Here is a 20,710-nt window from a genome sequence, read left to right on the forward strand (position 1 = left end):
AGACCTAAAGTGGGACAGTGTGAAACACGAAAACTCGGAAAATATATATTTTTTAGGAAGTAGAATAACGTAATATTCTTCACTAACTACATCCATTCATGGAGAGACACTCTGCTGGGTAACTACCCACACGTCCATAGAGAGGGTATCGGACATGGGGGCAGACTGAAAGTATGTAAAGATCAAAACCTAGACAAAGATGACCCTCTCCTTACTATTTCCTACTACAATGGAGGTAAAATTGTGATACAGGGAAATACAGAAACTTGGACTCTTTTGAAGAGTTTTTCCTCCTGCTAACAGAGGTGAACAAAATAAGGACCGATACCCACCAGGGAAATTACGAAGACGAGAGTCCACCAGAGATAACTGCTGCCCCTGGCTATCTCTACCCCTCCTACACCTTATAACTAAAACCGCCAGCTCAGAGATAGTCTGGCCCAGTTAGAACTTGATTTCACGGAGTTCAAACAAGCACAGGCTAAGTACTCCCACCAGCTGAAAGAGGACTTCAAACAGTTGATGGCGAAAAATGAGACCACAACCTCTGAGATGAAGAGAACTCCGGAAGAGCTGAGACAAGAAAACTGTGCACTCCGTGCCAAAATAACCAAAATGAAGGAGGCTATAAATAAGCAAGGAAAAGAATTTAACAAACAGCTCCAAAATACCAGGAACAATCACTTAGAAGTTCCAAAAAGGGGACACACGAAAAGACAGAGCCCATTTGTTGCCCACCTCCCTATGGCCGCCCCAACCTCTCTGATTGCACTCAGCCCACCAATACACCACCACTGAACACCCCTCCTGTCACACAGCCTGCTCCAGGAACACAGTCGACAGGCAAGCCACATCTCAACCCTACCCAACCTCCTGCCTCTCAGTCTGAAAAGCAAAACCCCAGGTAGTCCTACTGACTGCTCCAGGGACACAGTCAAGAGGCAACCCCCATCTCAGCCCTACTCAACCTCCTGCCTCCCAGTCTGAAAAGAAACCCCAGGTAGTCCTACTGACTGACTCCAACGGGAAGTTTCTGGACTCGCAGAGGCTGTTCCCAGGTCGCCAGGTACTGGTTAAAACGTGCAGCACAACAGACCATGCAATGAGGGTCTTGAACAAGTCAAGTCAAGTCAAGTCAATTTATTTGTATAGCACATTTAAAAACAACCCACGTTGACCAAAGTGCTGCACATCTGACCAGGAAAAAAAAGAAACATACAGTGGCAGGCAGCCAAACACAACGGCGCGGCAAACAAAGACACCATCGGAAGCCCTCAATACCTTGTGATCCACACAGGCATGAATGATCTGCGCACTCTACGCCATGGCACTGATGGGGCAATAAAGAGGATGGCGGGAAAGGCCAGCAAGGAAATCCCTGATTCGAGGATCGTGATCTCTACCCTGCTGCCCAGGACGGACACCCCATGTGATCCACAACACCAACATGGAGAACAGCAGAGGATGTGCCACCCTCCGTAACGTCCAATTGGCCCACCACCCAACCATCGGTACATGGGACCTTCATGACGGAATACATCTAAAAAGGGGGTGAGGGCCTTCGCAAAGAACTTTAAAGATACTGTCCTGGGACGCAACCTTCTCACCCCCTCGATCAATGGGAACCCAAGAAGCCAAACCAGATTCCCTCCCCCTCTCTACCTCCGGACCAACCCCTAAACTGCGAGGAGACACAACAGTCTAGCATGGGCCGCCATTGCTCCCGGCCCACCACCTCAGCCACAGCCGCCGACCGACCGACCACCCCGGAGATGGGAGAGATCAGGAAGCTGCTGCACGCCCTGTGTTCCCAACCCTTGTGGTAAAAAAAAGAACACATACACATAGTCCCTCCCGACTGACTGATAAAAGGAAAAAATAGCATAAGAGTGCATTGAATTAGTATTGTTAATATTGTTGATATTACTATTAATATTGTTAATATTGCTATTTTTAATATTGTTATTATTACTAGGTGGCAGTCCGAGCCTGCCTTACTACGGCATACCAAATTCTACCTAACATTCCCCATTTATAGAAAAAATTAGTGTTTTCACACATGTCCCACAAAATGGGTTTTTGTTTTTCTCCAAAGAGAAAAAAGAAAGATATATAAGTAAAAATAAATGAGTTCATTCCATATAAGCTGCTGGAATATCCAGGGTCTCTACTCCTCAACCTTCGGGATGAAGACTAGGAACCCTGAATTCCTAAAGCTCATAGAAGATACTGATATAATGATATTAACAGAAACATGGCACCGAAAGGATACATTTACTCACTGCCCCTCAGCGTATCATGAAGTCATGGTGTCCTCAGTAATAATTACTAATATACATAAGGGCAGAACTTGGTGTGGTACAAGGGAGAACTAGACAGTCACATTACATCAATAAAACAGGGGAAATCACATATATGGCTGAAACTAGATAAAGAAATTGGAATAACCGAGGAAGATACATATATTTGTGCTGTCTACATACCCCCAATGGAATCACCATACTTTGAGGAGGATTTATTTGAAACCCTCCACACGGAAATCAACCATTTCCAGGCCCAGGGAAATGTGCTACTTTGTGGGGACTTGAATGCAAGGACTGGATGTGAACCCGATTTCATAGACCCACAGGGCAACAACCATCTGTTCGGTCAAACCCCCTTGTACGTCACACCAACCCTCACCAAACGGAACAACCTTGACTGTGAAATAAACAAAAGTGGCAGAGAGGTAGTGCATCTCTGTCGAGCCTAGGGCGTATATATAGTTACTGGTAGGTTCAGAGGGGACTCGATGGGGAGGTTCACATATTCCTCAGCTCTTGGGTCTAGCATGGTGGACTATGCAATCACTGATATAGACCCCTGCACTATCAGTGCATTCACTGTTTGGCAGCAGTCCCCTCTCTCAGACCATAGCCAAATCAACGTATACCTAAAATTGTCTGCTCAAATTAAAGACGTAAAAAAGAAGCCCAGTAAGCTCCATAAACTAAATCAGACATACAGATGGACTTCAGACAGTGGAGCTAAATTCATCATGGCCCTGAACTCATCCGATCTCATAAATAAAATATCGAAATTTAAGACAAACCCAAATGAGACTACCAGAGACGTTGTAAACATGGCCATAAATGACATTAATATGATCTTTCACAAAGCTGATCTTGTAAAACAGAAGAGAAAAATAATCAAAAAACATAACCATGAAAAATGGTTTGACTACGAGTGCATAAATGCCAGAATAAATCTGAGGAAAATATCAAATCAAAAACACCACCAACCAAACAATTCAGACTTACGTATTAGATATAAAGAAAACCTTTAAAAGATTAAAAAACAACACTATTGGGAACAAAAAACAAAACTACATCCATAAAAGACTTGAAAATATTGAAAACTGAGTGAGTGAGTAAGTGAGTGAGTGAGTGAGTGAGTGAGTGAGTGAGTGAGTGAGTGAGTGAGTGAGTGAGTGAGTGAGTGAGTGAGTGAGCGAGCGAATTAGCGGATGACTGAGTGAGTGAGTGAGTGAGTGAGAGGGGGAGCGAGCGAGTGAGTTATTCAGACCGCAAAACAATCAATGTGAACGGCAGAGAGGAAATAAAAGAATGCTCAGAGAAAAAAAAGGGACGATGAGAGATACAGAGGAAGAGAAAGACATAGTTGTTGGAAGGGAAAGACAATTAAGTAGACAGGTAGGTAATCAGACAGAGACGACAAAGTAAGCGGCATAGTGATGTGGCGGAAGAGGTGCTGCCCCACAACGCCAGATGCCCGGTTCGATCTTGACCTCCAATAGTCTCTGTGTGCGGAGTTTGCACGTTCAGCCTGTAACCGCGAGGGTGCTTCGGTTTCCTCCCATATTTCAAAATGTATGTGGGTTTGCAAACCGACTGGGTTGGATGGGGGAAAAAAAGAGATAACAGAAAACTAGTGTGACCGGGTGATTGATGGTCGGCGTTGTGACTACAGGTCAAACTACTGTTTCCTTGATATATCTAACAATGATTATGTGACTCGAAACGGAACATACAACATAGAACAGGACATCGTTTAAACGGGCTCTTCGGCCCACAATGTTTATGCTAAACAAGATGTTAATTTAAACCGATTTCACCTGATCACACATGATCCATTTCCCTCCAGCCACTGCAAGGCCATGTGCCTATCTAAAAGCCTCCTAAACCGAATATTGCATCTGCCTCCAAAACAATGCTTGGCAGTACGTTCCAGCCCCCATAACCATGTGTAAAAGAACTTGCTCCGCACATCTCCCCTCACCTTATAGCTATGCCCTCAAGTGGGGTACAGGTTCTGACTGTGTACCGTATCAATGCTTCTTACACTTTTATACACTTCTATATCGTCTTCCCTCAACCTCAGAGAAGATGAAGATTGTCTCGTATTATGGGCAAGGGACCACGTTTATGCAGGGCACGGAGGGATATTGATCACGTGCACGCAGATGATTTAAAAAAAATTAACATCATGTTGGGCACAAATATTGTGGGTCGAATTGGGTTCGTTGCTCTGCTGCATTTCCCCATGTTCCGTTGAAGAGTTATTTGCGCCATGTGTGGCATCACTACTGTCGCTGGGAGACTGAATCTACATAAGGTACTCCAAGTAAAGCGGCTTACGTCCAGAATAGCTGCGCCACAGTAAGCACATTGTGGCGAGAAAAGGTTCTGGTAATCCTTGTTGCAATAAGCCCGACCATCCCGCTCGTAGAAGCCGTTGTGTCCAATTTCTTCCTCGCAGTGCGCACAGACGAAATGTTCGGGATGCCATGTTAGACCCATCGCCGTAATAATCTGTAATGGGAGAAATGCATCAACAAGAGTCAAAGGTCAACTCCCCGTACGTGACTCGGGTACAGAAGGTATCTATTATATTATGAGGACGTTGCCAGGACTCGAGCGCTCGAGCTACAGGGAGAGTTTGAGCAAGCTAGGACTCTTTCCCTTTTGGAGCACAGGAGCATTAGCAGTGATCTCATAGAAGTGTAGAAAAGCGTGAGATATAGATAGGATTAATGGCAATAGTATTTTACCCAGAGTACCGGTATCAAGAACCAGATGAGATAGGTTTAAGATGGGAGGGGCGGGGAGGGGGGGGGAGTGTTAATAAGAACCTGGGGGGACACTTTGTAAAACGATGCGTGGTTATACGGAACTAGCTCTCAGATGAGGGAGGCACAAATTGCTGGAGTAACTCATCGGGACAGGCAGCAGAGAAACATAGAAACATAGAAACTTAGAAAATAGGTGCAGGAGGAGGCAATTTGTCCCTTCGAGCCAGCACCGCCATTCATTGTGAACATGACTGATCTTCCACAATCAGTAACCAGTGCCCTCCTTCTCCCAATATCCCTTGATACCGCTAGCCCCAAGACCTCTAATTCTCTTAAATTCATCCAGTAGGCACATTGTGACGAGAAAAGGTTCTATGGAGACAGGCAGTTCCGGTGAATTACTCCAGCATTTTGGGTCCATCTCCGATTTAAACCAGTATCTGCAGTTCCTTCCTACCCTTCCTGGTGGAGACAATTATGGCAGGCACTATCGAAAACTTTAAAAATCATTTGCCCAGGTACCTGGAAAGGGTAGTTTTGGAGGGATGTGGGCCAATGGATGGCAGGTGGGACTGTAAGAGATGGGACATGATGGTCGTGGGAAAGTTCGGCTGAAGGGCCTATTTCCACGCTGTACTTTCTTTTAGTTTAGTTCAGAGATGAAGCATGGAAACAGGCCTTTCAGCCAATCACGCTGACATCGATCGCCAATTCTGTCTCATTCTATGTGTTATCTCACGCACTCCTCCACTGCCTGCACACAGGAGTAAGTAACCTGCAATCCCGCACGTCATTTGGATGTGGGAGGGAACCGGAGCAGCCCGAGGAATGCCGCACGGTCACATGGAAGACGTGCGAAGTCCACACTGGCAGCAACCGAGTTCAGGGTCGATCACGGTCCCTAGAGCTGTGAGACAGCCGCAGTATCGCTGCGCCACTGTGCTGCGTCATTTTGCATCCGATAGCTTAAAATCAGTTCGAGTCATACAACACAGAACCAGACTATTCGGCAGACTGAGCACATGCCGACCATCGACCACCCATCTACGCTACGTCTATATTTTCGCCTCCCCACATTATCATCATCTCCCCTAGGATTCTATCACTCGCTTTCACACGGGAAAATTAACTAACAGTGGACCACTCACCCCGGTCACTCATAGGCACACCGGCAATGAACTTGCAGCTTCAAATTACACAGCGTCCTGTCCCTCACCCAAACACCAGGGCAATTAATCACAGCGGCCAATTACGACCACTCACACCCGGGGCAATTAAGGTAGGCAGAAAATGCTGGAGTAACTCAACGGGACAGGCAACATCTCTGGAGAGAAGGTATGGATGACGATTAGGGCACACTACCCCTCACGCTCAGTCTGAAGAAGGATCACACATTCCTGCTATCCAGAGTTGCTGCCTGTCCCACTGAGTTATTCCAGCACCTTGTATCTAACTTAGATTTAAGCGAGCATCCACAATTCTTTCCTACACATTTTGCATGGGGCAATTAACCTGCAGCAGACAATTTTATCCCATGCCATAGCCTTGGACTCTTACTCATATACAGGGGCCAATTACCCCACATCAATCCATCATCCACACATCCGACCATCACCCACAGCGGCAATTACCCATCGCCCTATCCCTCATCCAAACTGGGGCAATTAACCAACAACGACCAATTAAACCGCACCCTACCCCTCACCCCACACAATGGGGCAATTGGAAAAATGTCCGCAATGTTGAGCCATTCCAGAACCAGGGGCCACAGTGTTAGAATAAAGGGGAGACCATTTAAAACTGAGGTGAGAAAAAAGCTTTTCACCCAGAGAGTTGTGAATTTGTGGAATTCTCTGCCACCGAGGGCAGTGGAAGCCAAATCACTGGATGGATTTAAGATATTTATTCACAAAATGCTGGAGTAACTCAGCAGATGAGGCAGCATCTCGAGACCCTTCTTCAGACTGATGTCAGGGGGGCAGGACAAAGGAAGGATATAGGTGGAGACAGAAAGATAGAGGGAGATCTGGGAAGGAGGAGGGGAAGAGAGGGACAGAGGAACTATCTAAAGTTGGAGAAGTCGATGTTCATACCACTGGGCTGCAAGCTGCCCAGGCGACATATGAGGTGCTGTTCCTCCAATTTCCGTTGGGCCTCACTATGGCATTGGAGGAGGCCCATGACGGAAAGGTCAAACTGGGAATGGGAGGGGGAGTTGAAGAGCTCCGCCACCGGGAGATCAGTTTGGTCAATGCGGACCGAGCGCAGGTGTTGAGCGAAGCCTCCTCCTGCGCCTGGTTTCGCCGATGTAAATAATTTGACATCTAGAGCAGCAGATGCAATAGATGAGGTTTAAGAGATAGTTAGATACAACTCTAGGGGCTGGTGGAATCAAGGGATATGGGGAGAAGGCAGACGAGGTTGATTGGGGACGATCTGCCACGATCACAATGAATGGCGGTGCTGGCTGGAAGGGCAGAATGCCCTCCTCTTGCGCCTATTTTTTATGCTTCTATGAAACTGCATCAGTCAATTACCCCCTTACCCGCATTCTGTGGGCAATTAACCTACAGCGTCAAATTACCCCACGCCGTACCACTCACTGATACAGGGGGAAGTATCCTACAGTAGTCAATGACCACCTCACCCGTTCCCTCAACCACACACTGGGGGCAATTAATCTACAGCGACCAGGTACCATGCACTCTTCCCTCCCCCACTCACTGGGGCTAATCAACCTCTCGCGGCCATTTAGCCCCACACATACACATTAGGGGCAAATAACCGACGGCGGCCGACAGCCCACCACTCCCCCACTCACTGGGGCAATAAACTTACTGCAGCCACTCACCCACTCACTGGGGGCAATAAACTTACTGCAGCCAATCATTCCACACTATGCCTTACGAAAACACCAAAGGCAATTAACCTCAGCAGCAAGAGAACCCACACTACCCCTCACACACCAAGTGGTGCTCATTGACCCACACTGACCAATTAACACACACCCTACTACTCACCCCTATACTGGGGAATTGACCTACAGCAGCCAATTAAGTCCACAATCTACTCATCCATCACACACTAAGGGAAATTACTACTCACTCTGTCCCTCACTCACACATCAGTGGCAACTAATCAAACGCGACCAATTTAGTTTAGTTTAGTTTACTTTTGTTAACTTAGCTTAACTAAACTTAACTTAGGAGTTAGGAAGAGGGGATGTTCAACGAGATCTGGGTGTCCTAGTGCATCAGTCACTGAAAGGAAGCATGCAGGTACAGCAGGCAGTGAAGAAAGCCAATGGAATGTTGGCCTTGATAACAAGAGGAGTTGAGTATAGGAGCAAAGAGGTCCTTCTACAGTTGTACCGGGCCCTGGTGAGACCGCATCTGGAGTACTGTTTGCAGTTTTGGTCTCCAAATTTGAGGAAGGATATTTTTGCTATTGAGGGCGTGCAGCGTAGGTTCACTAGGTTAATTCCCGGAATGGCGGGACTGTCGTATGTTGAAAGGCTGGAGCAATTAGGCTTGTATACACTGGAATTTAGAAGGATGAGGGGGATCTTATTGAAACATATACGATAAATAGGGGATTGGACACATTAGAGGCAGGAAACATGTTCCCAATGTTGGGGGAGTCCAGAACAAGGGGCCACAGTTTAAGAAAAAGGGGTAGGCCATTTAGAACGGAGATGAGGAAGAACTTTTTCAGTCAGAGAGTGGTGAAGGTGTGGAATTCTCTGCCTCAGAAGGCAGTGGAGGCCAGTTCGTTGGATGCTTTCAAGAGAGAGCTGGATAGAGCTCTTAAGGATAGCGGAGTGAGGGGGTATGGGGAGAAGGCAGGAACGGGGTACTGATTGAGAGTGATCAGCCATGATCGCATTGAATGGCGGTGCTGGCTCGAAGGGCTGAATGGCCTACTCCTGCACCTATTGTCTATTGTCTATTGTCTATTAACTTAACTAAACTTAACTTAACTTAACTTAACCATGTTTTACTTTAACTTATCTTAGCATAGTGGTACAGCACGGAACAGCCCTTCGGCCCACCGAGACCACGCCGACCTCAAATCGCCGGTACACAGTAGTTCCATGTCATCGCACTTTCTAATCCACTCCCTACACACTAAGTGGCAATTTGCACAGGATCAATTAACCAACCAACCCCAAAGGCTTTGGGATGTTGGATAAAACCGGAGCACCCAGAGGGAAGGCATGGGGCATGTGCAAACCTCGCACAGACAAACGAGATCCGCGGTCATGATCAAACTTGAGGTGCTCAGGCTGTGAGGCAGTGGTTCTACCAGCTGTGAGCCACTGTGCCTCCCCTGTACAGGAACGAACTTTACGCGTGGGAGGTCTCCTGGGACCCAATACCTCACCATCTTCAAAAGTTTGGTGTCCGCTCTCCTTCCTTCCTTCCATGGATTCCATCTACACTTCACGGTGCCTCAGCAAGACCACCAATATGATCAAGGACATGTCTCACCACGGTTACACCCTCTTCACCCCTCTCCATTCAGGCAAGAGTAATGGAAGATTGAAAACGCTGTACCGCCAGATTCAGGGACAGTTTGTTCCCAGCTGTATTCAGGCAACTGAACCGTTATCTCACCAGCTAGATCCCGGTCCTGACTTACCATCTATCTCATTTGGAGACCTTTGAACTTTCTTTATTCGGACTTTGTTGGACTTTAACTTGCTCAACGTTATATCGTTTATACTCTATCTGTACACTGTGGACGGGTTGAATGTAATCATGTACAGTCCTTTCCCTAACGGGAGAGCAACTAAAAACCTTTCACTCCACCTTGGTACACGTGATAACAATAAACTAAACGAAACTGACCGAAACGAGATTAAACTCAGTTAAGCTGAACTAACCAAAACTGAATTAAACCAAACTAAAGTAATCAAAGTTTTAGTAACGTAATTTTCTGGCTGAAAAACCCAATGACCTGACTGATGAAGACAAGCATCCTTACCCATTTACCTCTTTATTCATTTGTGTGCCAGTTTCAGGGAGTTGCGAACTTGGAGTGCAATGTCTCGCTGTACATTAATGCTGTTTAGGGTCTAGCCATTAACTGTATAGTTTATCTTTAAATCCGACATCCTCAAGTGCATGTTTCCTTCTGAAATTTTGCCTCAACACTGAACCCAATTTGCCTCCGCACCATAATCCTGGGAAACTGCTGTTTCCCGAACACGTGTATTTGTTGAATACCCTTCATCCACTGATACAATATGGCGGCCGGGCCGCGAATTCTTTCTCACCCCACCCCTCTATGCAGGTATCGTTATCTCCTCCCCACCGATTTAAAAAATATATATTCTCCACTTCAAATTATATTTTTTACCGAGTTTTCAGTTAGTCTGGCCAAATATCACCTTGTGTAGGAAGGAACTGCATTAGTTGGTATATAACTAAAATAGAGACAAAATGCTGGAGTACCCAAGTAGGCAGGGTATTCTTCTGGGGAAAAGGAATATAGACAATAGACAATAGACAATAGGAGCTGGACTAGGCCATTCGGCCCTTCGATCCAGCACCGCCATTCAATGTGATCATGGCTGATCATTCACAATCAGTACCCCCTTCCTACCTTCTCCCCATAGACTCCGCTATCCTTAAGAGCTCTATCTCGCTCTCTCTTGAAAGCATCCAGAGAATTGGCCTCCACTGCCTTCTGAGGCAGAGAATTCCACAGATTCACAACTCTCTGACTGAAAACGTTTTTCCTCATCTCCTTTCTAAATGGCCTACCCCGTATCCTTAAACTGTGACCCCTAGTTCTGGACTCCCCCAACATTGGGAACATGTTTCCTGCGTCTAATGTGTCCAATTTCGTAATAATCGCATATGTATCAATAAGATCGCTTCTCATCCTTCTAAATTCCAGCGTATACAAGCCTAGTCGCTCCAGTCTTTCAACATACGACAGTCCCGCCATTCAAGGAATTAACCTAGTGACCCTATGCTGCACGCCCTCAATAGCAAGAATATCCTTCCTCAAATTTGGAGACCAAAACTGCACAAAGTACTCCAGGTGCGGTCTCACTAGGGCACTGTACAACTGCAGAAGGACCTCTTTGCTCATATACTCAACTCCTCTTGTCATAAAGGCCAACATGCCATTAGCTTTCTTCACTGCCTGCTGTACCTGAATGCTAATTTAGGTCCTCACCTTCCACCAATCCCCCTTGTCCTCACCTTCCACCCCATCAGCCAGGGTATCCAACAAATTATCCTCCAACATTTCCGTCACCTCCAACGGAATCCCAGTACTGGCCACATCTTCCCATCTCCTCCCCTTTCTGCGTTCCGCAGAGACCGTTCACTCCGTAACTCCCTGGTCCACTCGTCGCTTCATACCAAAACCAGGCACTTTCCCCTGCAACGGCAGCGATGCAACAACTGTCCCTTTACCTCCCCCATGGACTCCATCAAAGGACCCAAGCAGTCTTTCCAGGCGTGACATGCACCTTCCCCAACCTCATCTATTGTATCCGCTGTTCCAGATGTCAACTTCTCTAAATCGGGGAGACCCAACGCAGGCTCGGCGATCGCTTCGCTCAACACATTCTGTCAGTCCGCCTTAACCCACCTGATCTCCCGGTGGCTGAGCACTTCAACTCCCCCTCCCACTCCCAGTCTGACCTCTCTGTCATGGGCCTGCTCCAGTGTCGTAGCGAGGCCCACCGGAAATTGGAGGAACATCACCTCATATTTCGCTTGGTATGAACATTGACTTCTCTAACTTTAGACAGTTCCTCTTCCTGTCTCCATCTATATCCTTTCTTTGTCCCGCCCCCCGACATCAGTCTGAAGAAGGGTATCGACCTGAAACGTCACCAATTCATTCTCTCCCGGATGCTGCCTGACCTACCGAGTTACTCCAGCATTTTGTGATACCTTCGATTTGTACCAACATCTGCAGTTGTTTTCCTACACATGCTAACTTTAAGTGCCTGATGAACAAGGACTCCCAGATCTCTTTATACTTCCCCATTTCCTAACTTGACACCATTCAGATAATAATCTGCCTTCCTGTTCTTTCCACCAAAGTGGATACATTCACATTTATGCACATTAAACTACATCTGCCTTCATCTGCCCAATCACAGAACCTGTCCAAGTCACCCTGCATCCTTATAGCATCCTCCTCACAGTTCACACTGCCACCCAGCTTTGAGTCATCCGCAAATTTGAATATGAAACATTTCGGAACGGAGTCTGAAGAAGGGTTCCGAAACGTCACCTGACAATGTTTCCGAGAGACACTGCCTGGCCCGCTGCGTTCCAGCAGCGCATTGTACCTATCCATGTTCTCCAGATTCGCTGCCTGACCCGTCGAGTTACTCCAACATTTTGTACCTGTCCATGTTCTCTCGAGATGCTGTTTGACGCGCCGAGTTCCTTAAACACTTTGTACCCCACCATGTTGTCTGGAGATGTTGCATGGCCCGCAGAACTACTCCAGTACTTTGTGCATATCCGTGTTCTCCAGAGATTCGGCCTGAGCAACTGAGTTCCTCTGGCATTTTTACTTAACAGTGTTTTCCAGGGATGCTGCCTGGCCCGCAGAGTTACCTCAGCACTTTATACCTGTCCGTAATTCTCCGGCGATGTTGCCTGACCCGCAGAATTACTCCAGCAGCTTGTGCTTTCCATTGTCCCCAGAGACTCTACCTGACCCGCGGGGTTACTGCAGCACTTTGTGTCAAACATCACCTCCTCAGTTGCACCCTAGCTAATAGGCACCGAGATGTATCTCTTCGTTCCGGTGGCGCCCCCACCCTCTTCCTCCTCCACCCCCCCCCACCCCACCCCCCTCCCGTGGGGTGGGCCTTACTCTTATCATAGACTCAAACAGTATGGAAACAGGCCCTTCGGCCCAAATATTATTCAGTTATGGTTATCTTGCACTGGGAACGATGTCATTGATCTGGAAAGAGCGCACATATGGTTTACGAGGATGTTGCCAGGAACAGAGGGCGTGTGATATACACAGAGAGGTTGGGCAGGCAAGGACGTTATTCTTCGGGGAGCGAGAGGCGGAGGAATGATTCAATGGAGGTAGAGAACAGCATGGGAGGGATTAATCCTGTGAATACAAAAATAGTTTTCCCCAGGGTAGTGGAATCAGCAACTGGAGGGCAATGGTGAGAGGAACCTGTGGCAATGTTTTCCCAGAGAGGGTGGAGAGAGTATGGAATGAGCTGCCAGAGAACGTAGAAGAAGCTAATATATTATATATTGTTATCAATTGTTTTAATATAATATAATATATTATATTAATATATTAATATATTAACAATATTTAAATACATTTGCACGGACATGGATAGGAAAGGTTTAGATGGGGTATGAGTCAAACGCCGGCAAAGGGGACCAGCTTTGATGCAGTATCATGGACGAGTGGGGCCGATTGGTACAGTGCTCAGTAGCACTGTGAGATGCCAATCATTACGCGAAACGTGTCACGTCCGCTGAACCCGAGGGCCAGAACCCATTGCGCAATCACCCGGAACCGAACATTGCTGTACTCACCTTTCCTACGATGGGCTTCTTGCAGGAGCAGCAGATCCCCTTTGCTACGGTGCTTACCCCAAGGCGTTTGAGGTCCGCTTGTAGGGTTCCTAGCATGTTGTCCAACGAAGTCTCCGGCGTCTGCGAGTTTGCTTCTGGGATGAGGATGGCCGAGGTCGGCGAGGGTTCATTGAGGCTGAGAACCTGATATAAGGACGCAGAAGAGGCTTTTGATATAAATACATCGCCGTATGTACAGGTACTTTTCACGTATTGGTGAATAATATTAGCCTTTGAGGGTGGCATAGTGACGCAGCGATGGATTTGCTGCCTTACAGACCCAGAGATATAGGTTCGATACTGACGTCTGAACGAAGTTTGTACGTTCTCCCTGCGACCGCATGGGATTTCTTCGGGTGCTCCAGTTTCCTCCCACATCCAAAAGACGTTCGGGTTTGGAAGCTTCTGTAAATTGTCCCTTGTGTGTAGGATATAACTCAGTTATGGGTGATCGTGGTGGGCTGAAGGGCTTATTTCCACGCTGCATCTCTTCACCCAAAATCTAAAACTAGATAGAGTGGATATGGGGAGGATGTTTCCAGACATGGGTGAGTCTAGGGCCGGACTGCACGACCTAACAATAAAGTTACGTACCTTTAGTATTCATTGCCACGATCGGCGGTTGAGGCCGAGTCAATTGGCAGTTTTAACGCGGACATTGATAGGAACCTCAATGAATTCCGCAAATCCACCTATGGTGAAATAAGTTCCTCCTCATTTATTTCTAAAGATAACTGCTATTCTGCGGTTGTGCCGGAAGGTGAGAGGGCCCGGATGTATTAGAGGTGGCTATACAGTGGCGCAGCTGATAGAGCCGCTACCTCACAGCATCAGCGACCCGGATTCGATTGTGACCTGTACTGAGTTTGCACGTTTCCTTTGTTACCGCTTTGGTGTCGTCAGTACCCCAGTGCCCTCCCACTTCCCGCATACGGGCGCGTTTATTTTTTTTTTAGTTTTCGTTTCAGATATACAGCGGACAAACTGGCACTTCGACCCACTGAGGCCGCGCCGACCAGCGATCACCCGTACACGTTTTTTGTCACCCACACTAGGGCCAATTTGCAAATGCCAATTAGCATCCAAACCTGCACGTGGAGGTCAATGTGATTGGAAAATGTCCCTAATATGTAAGGAGTGAATAGGAAAGAGGGATAAAATAAAATGTATATATAAACGGGTGATCGATGGTCAGTGTGGACTCGTTTGGCCGAAGAGCATGTTTCAACGCTGTATCTAACAACTAAACAAGTGTGAATGGGAGATCGTGGTCGGCGTGAACTCGGTGGGCCTCGGCTTGTATCATTGCAGTATTTTCTCAATCCACTAAATCGTTATTCATCACGGTAACAACTCCCTCGGCCCAACTCATCCATACTACGCTCATCTAGTCCGATGTCCCCGCGTTTGTTCGGTTTGGAGGCTTATTATCCATAGGATTTCATGGAACGCATAACAGTGATCTCTGTGACAAGAACAGGCGCAATGCCCCACAATTTCTCTTCCGAACGCGTTGTCAATTTTAAATAACCTGCTCTGCCTGGACGTGCAATATATCTTTCCAGCCCTGTATTTCTGTGGGCCTATGTATAAGGCTCTTGATTCCACTATCGCATCTGCCTCCATCACCTCTGGCAATGTCCAGGACACAACACTCTATGTGAAAAAAAATACTTGTCCCGCAGTTGCCCTAGCACTTGAAACTTTGCCGCTCTCGCCTTAAAACTATGCTCTCTAGTCTTTGTCAGAATTTTTTTACCGACGGTGGAAAATGTCAGTCTACCTGTGTACTGTTTCTGTGGGGTCGCGCGAAGGTAATTCATGTCTTGGGCAAATTCATGAACTGGTGGGGCGATCCCGTTGGGGCGATCCCATATGGGGCGATCTCGTTTCTTCCTGCTTGCGTTTGGAGACTTTAGGTGTGCCCCACCAGTATGAACATTGCCTTCTCTAGCTTTAGATAGCTCATCTGTTCCTCTCTTCCCCTCCGCTTCACAGTTCTCCCACTGTCTTCCTGTCTCCAACTACATCCTTTCTTTGTCCCGCCCCCCCAGACATCAGTCTGAAGAAGGATCTCGACCTGAAACGTCACCCATTCCTTCTCTCCAGAGATGCGGCCTGACCCGCTGAATTACTCCAGCATTTTGTGATACCTTAGGTGTAAGATGTACATTTTGCAGACTCTTATAATTTCAAAGAATATATAGGACATAAAAAGTGAATGCAGGCAAACTGCCGATCGTCCCACAATATCTGTGGCGATAGTACACCACAATATCTGTGGCAAACTCCTCTTCCTGCACGTGAACTGTTATCACTCAAACCCCTGCAATATCCATTCCAAAACCTATTTATTTAAGGTACTGTCAGATCTGCCTCCTCCATCTCCCCAGCCAACTTGGCCAATTAGCCAAATCTGCTATTCCATCGTCGCTGATCTATCTTCGCCCTTCAACCCCATTCTCCTACTTTCTCCTCATAACCCTTGACAGCCTTCCGAATGAAGTATCTTTACTTTAGACTGCAGAGATACAACGTGTTTGCGCCGATAGTACACCAGCACTATTCCTACAGACTAGGGAAAAATTATATATCTTTTTAAAATCGGAGCTAATTAACCTACAAACTGTCCGTCTTTGCAGGTGGGAAGGAACTGGACCACCCCGCAGAAAACCAACGCGGTCACAGGGGAACGTAAAAAATTCCGATTAGACGGCACCCATAGTCAGGGTCGCACCCGGGTAGCCGGCGCTGTAAGGCAGCCATTCCACCGCTGCGCCACTATGCCGCCCTCACCTGTCAATCCAAGCATTCAAAATACACAATGACGTGGCATCCACAACCATCTCTGGCAAAGAATTCTACAGAAGGCCTTTATTCTCTCCCACTAATGGAAATATCGTCTCCACACCCAGCCTGTCCCAGTCTTTCTCTATTCGCTGAGTTTTAGTGAGGTCCCCTTATATCTCTAGTTACTGTATAACGATGACATTTACAGGCAGGAACAGGGGATAATTTAGGCTACTAATTGTAATTTAGTTTTGTTTAATTTAGTTTAGAGATATAGGTGGAAGCAAATCCTTTGCCCACTGAGGTCGCGCCGACTAACGATCAGTTATCTACATTATTTCTACCCTGCACCCTGGGGACAATTCACAGAAGCCAATTAACCTACAAACCAACAAGCATGTGGAATGTAGGAGGAATCCGAAGCTCTCGGAGAAAGCCTTAGCTATCACAGGGATATCGTACAAACATCGTACAGACAGCAACCGATGTTGGGATTCAACCTGGGCTGTGTGAGACAACTGCGCCACTGCACCGCCTCTTTTTGAGCGGGATGCTGGATTACTACTAGGCTTTGTGGAGCAGTATAGACCACCCCTCCCCCCACCCTCCACCTCCCACCCCCACCCCCGCCTGCCAACATTCCCTATTCATCCGTTGTAACTTTGGACTCGATCTCCATGCGTTATGGCGGATTTACAGCGGCTCGCGGGCGCGCGCACTTACCCCGGCCAGGTTCGCCATGATGTCGTCCAATTCCCGGGCAGCCGAAGTCGGGCTCTGTAAAGCAGTTTCTTGGGTGTCCGGGGACCACTCAACAGGCGGTCTGAAATAATGACCAAATGCTGTCAGATAAACAGGCAGATTCTATTAATAGTCCACCTGCAGGAAAGCCGCACGAGATGCGTCACTTGATTAGTGGAGCAAGGAGTTGCGGAGCGAACGGTCCCTGCTGAAAGGAGGTGGGGATGGAATGATATGTTTAGTGGTGGCAAACGTTGGCGATGTGATGGAAATGTCGACGCATTATGTGTTGGATGAGGGGGCTTGAGCAGTGAAAGTTGAGGAACAGCGAATTCTTAGTCACAGAGTCATACATAGAAACATAGCAACATAGGTACAGGAGGAGGCCATTTGGCCCTTCGAGCCAGCACCGCCATTCATTGTGATCATGGCTGATTATCCACAGTCAGTAACCCATGCCTGCCTTCTCCCCATATCCCTTGATTCCACCAGCCCCTAAACCTTTGTCTAATTCTATTTTACATTCATCCAGTGAATTGGCCTCCACTGCCTTCTGTGGCAGAGAATTCCACAAATTCACAACTCTCTGGGTGAAAATGTTTCTTCTCACCTCAGTTTTAAATTGCCTCCCCTTTATTCTAAGACTGTGTCCCCTGGTTCTGGACTCACTGAACATTGGGAACATGTTTCCTGCATCTAGCTTGTCCAGTCCTTTAAAAAAAATTATACGTCTCTATAAGATCCCGTCTCATCCTTCTAAACTCCAGTGAATACAAGCCCAGTCTTTCCAATCTTTCCTCATATGGCAGTCCCTCCATCCCAGGGATTAGCCTCGTGAACCTACGCTGCACTGCCTCAATAGCAAGGACATCATTCCTCAAATTAGGAGAAGAAAACTGCGCACAATACTCCAGATGTGGTCTCACCAGGGCCATATACAACTGCAGAAGGACCTCCTTGCTGCGATACTGAAATCCTCTCGTTATGGCCAACATGCCATTAGCTTTCTTCACTGCCTGCTGTACCTGCACGCTTACTTTCAGTGACTACTGTACAAGGACACCAAGGTCTCGTTGCACTTCCGCTTTACCTAATCTGACACCATTGAGATAATAATCTGCCTCCTTTGTTTTTGCCGCCGAAGTGGATAGCCTCACATTTATCTACATTATACTGCATCTGCCATACATCTGCCCACTCACTCAACCTGCCCATGTCACCCTGCAACCTCCTAAGATCCTCTTCGCAGTGCACACTGTCTCCCAGCTTTGTGTCATCTGCAAACCTGCTAGTTTTACTTCCAATTCCATCATCCAAATTATACAGCGTGGAAATAAGCCCTTCGGCCCAACCTGTCCTAACCGACCAACATGTCTCATCCACAATAGTTCTTCCTGTTTGCGTTTGTTCTGTTTTCCTCGAAACTCATCCAATCTATATACCTGTGTCAATGTTTCTTAAACGAGAGCGAGAGCAGAAGCATTGAACACAGAGGAGACACGTGTGAGTGCCTCATCTATGTTCATATACCTGCTCCCTCCACTCCATCCAGGGACCCCGACAGATCTTCCAGGTGAGTCAAAGGTTCACCTTAAACCTCCTTAAACTGCGTCTGTTTTATGCGGATGTTCCCGAAGTAAGCTTCTGTATGTCGGCGAGACCAAATCTGGACCGGCGACTGTTTCGCTGCACACGGACACTCGGTGAGCTGAGACATACTGGATATCCCGCATGCCAACCATTTCAACTCCCTTGCCCATTCCCGTTGTGAACTTTCGGCCAATGGCTCCCTACATTGCCAGAGTGAGGCCATTGGCAAATTGGGGAACAGCACCTCATATTTCACTTGGATAGCTTACAGCCGAGCGGTATGAACATTGAATTCTCTATTTTTTTTAATAACTTCACAATAATACCCTTCTTGCCCATCCCCCCCACCCTCATCGTTTTGCAGTTCCACAGTTCTCTGCATTGTTTTTCTTGAGATCTCATCTTCCCGAGCCAACAATAGACATATCAACGCACCGCCCCGCCTGAGGTCAGTTGTTGCAGGGACGGATTTGTCCCGGTCACTTCTTGCATCCATCTCTCCACCAGTACACCTCACCCTCCACTTTTACTCTGAAGAAGGGTCCCGACCCGAAATCGCACCTAATATTTTAACCAGGGATGCTGCCTAATCCGTTGATTTGCCCCAGCACCTTGTGCTTATATTAGGATATTAGCTTTTCGGCCAATAATCCTCCATGCCGACCAAGATGCCCCATCTAAGCTCGTCCCATTTACCCGTGTTTGGCCCATACCGTTCCAAAATGTTCTTATCCGTGTACCTGCCCAAATTTCCCTCATAGGCAGAGATTTAAGTGACACGGGTAATTTAAAGAAAATGTTTGGGGAAAGGTTATTTTACACAGAAGGTGGTGGGGGCTGGAATGCGCTGCCAGAGGTGGGGCTGGAGGCACATATGATTGTCCCTCAGGTTCTACTGCACTCACCTGAAACCTATTACCTCTATTTTTTTAAATTCCTGTACCCTGGTGTTAAAGCCCCCAATGTATTCACCAGATCTATTCCTCTCATGAGCTCATCTACATGTATAGGGCCACCCTCTCCTTGTAACTTTTACCCATAATCCAAACAGCAGCCAGGCAAATCTCCTCTGCACCCACTCCAACCTCCCCCTGTCACTAGTACCCCATAATACAGGCAACATTCTGGTAAACCTCCTCTGCACGAAATCTCCCTGCAGCTAATATCATCTAACTCCGGGGCACTCTCGTAATTCTCATCTGCACCCTGGCCAACCTCTCCCTGGACCTAATATCCATTAAACTGTTAGGTCTACTGCACCCTCTCCAGAGCAGCCGCATTCTTCCTATCGCAAATGACCAGAACTGCACGTACTACTCCAAGTGAGGCCGGACCAGATTCCTTCGTTCTAGGTCTTGGAGCCCACCTTTCAACGCCATCAGACGTCCTTCCTCTTTTGGAGGCAGCTCCCTCGTGGTCAACGGGAAAAGAGAGATAGACTGGGTTCAACTGGAAAGAGAAATTAAATGGAACCAGTCTTAGTGTAGATGCGGATAGTAGACTTAGTTATGATTTCAAACATTTACGTCGATGGAACTGACATCGACGTTTGTCAGATTTACAGTCCACCAATCTTTGAAAACAATAAATCTTTTTAACGTTAGTCGACGAGAAAGAGAGAAGAGGAGAGAGAGACGGAGAGAGGCAGAGAGCGAGCGAGAAAGAGAGGGAGGGGCAGAGATAAAGAAGCAGAGAGAGAGAGAGAGAGAGGCAGAGAATGAGATACGGAGCCATGCAGATAAGAAGAGGCAGAGAGTGAGACAGGGAGGTAGAGAGGGACACGCAGAGAGAGAATGTCAGAGGGTGTGGCAGAAAGGCAGGGAGAGAGAAAGAGAAAGAGACAGAGAGAGAAAGTGAAAGAGAATGAGAGAGACGCGGTAGTGATGGGAAAATGGGAGATACAGAGACGCAGAGGGAGATAATA

The 20,710-nt window shown here is 47.2% G+C and overlaps 1 protein-coding gene across 1 annotated transcript in view; it reads right to left on the reverse strand.

Moving 5' to 3' along the window:
* The window catches only part of LOC144606372 (paxillin-like), a 52,234-nt gene that overhangs the window by 19,057 nt on the left and 12,467 nt on the right, over nt 1-20,710 (reverse strand). The window contains exons 3-7 of the mRNA XM_078422399.1: nt 20,356-20,359; nt 20,153-20,235; nt 17,179-17,278; nt 13,627-13,809; nt 4,638-4,811 (exon numbers count right to left, since the gene is read on the reverse strand). Of these exons, the coding sequence (XP_078278525.1) occupies nt 4,638-4,811; nt 13,627-13,809; nt 17,179-17,278; nt 20,153-20,235; nt 20,356-20,359 (544 nt within the window). The remainder of the gene's footprint in view (nt 1-4,637; nt 4,812-13,626; nt 13,810-17,178; nt 17,279-20,152; nt 20,236-20,355; nt 20,360-20,710) is intronic.

The sequence above is a fragment of the Rhinoraja longicauda genome, chromosome 26 (assembly GCF_053455715.1).
Source record: "Rhinoraja longicauda isolate Sanriku21f chromosome 26, sRhiLon1.1, whole genome shotgun sequence".
Classification (NCBI taxonomy): domain Eukaryota; kingdom Metazoa; phylum Chordata; class Chondrichthyes; order Rajiformes; family Arhynchobatidae; genus Rhinoraja; species Rhinoraja longicauda.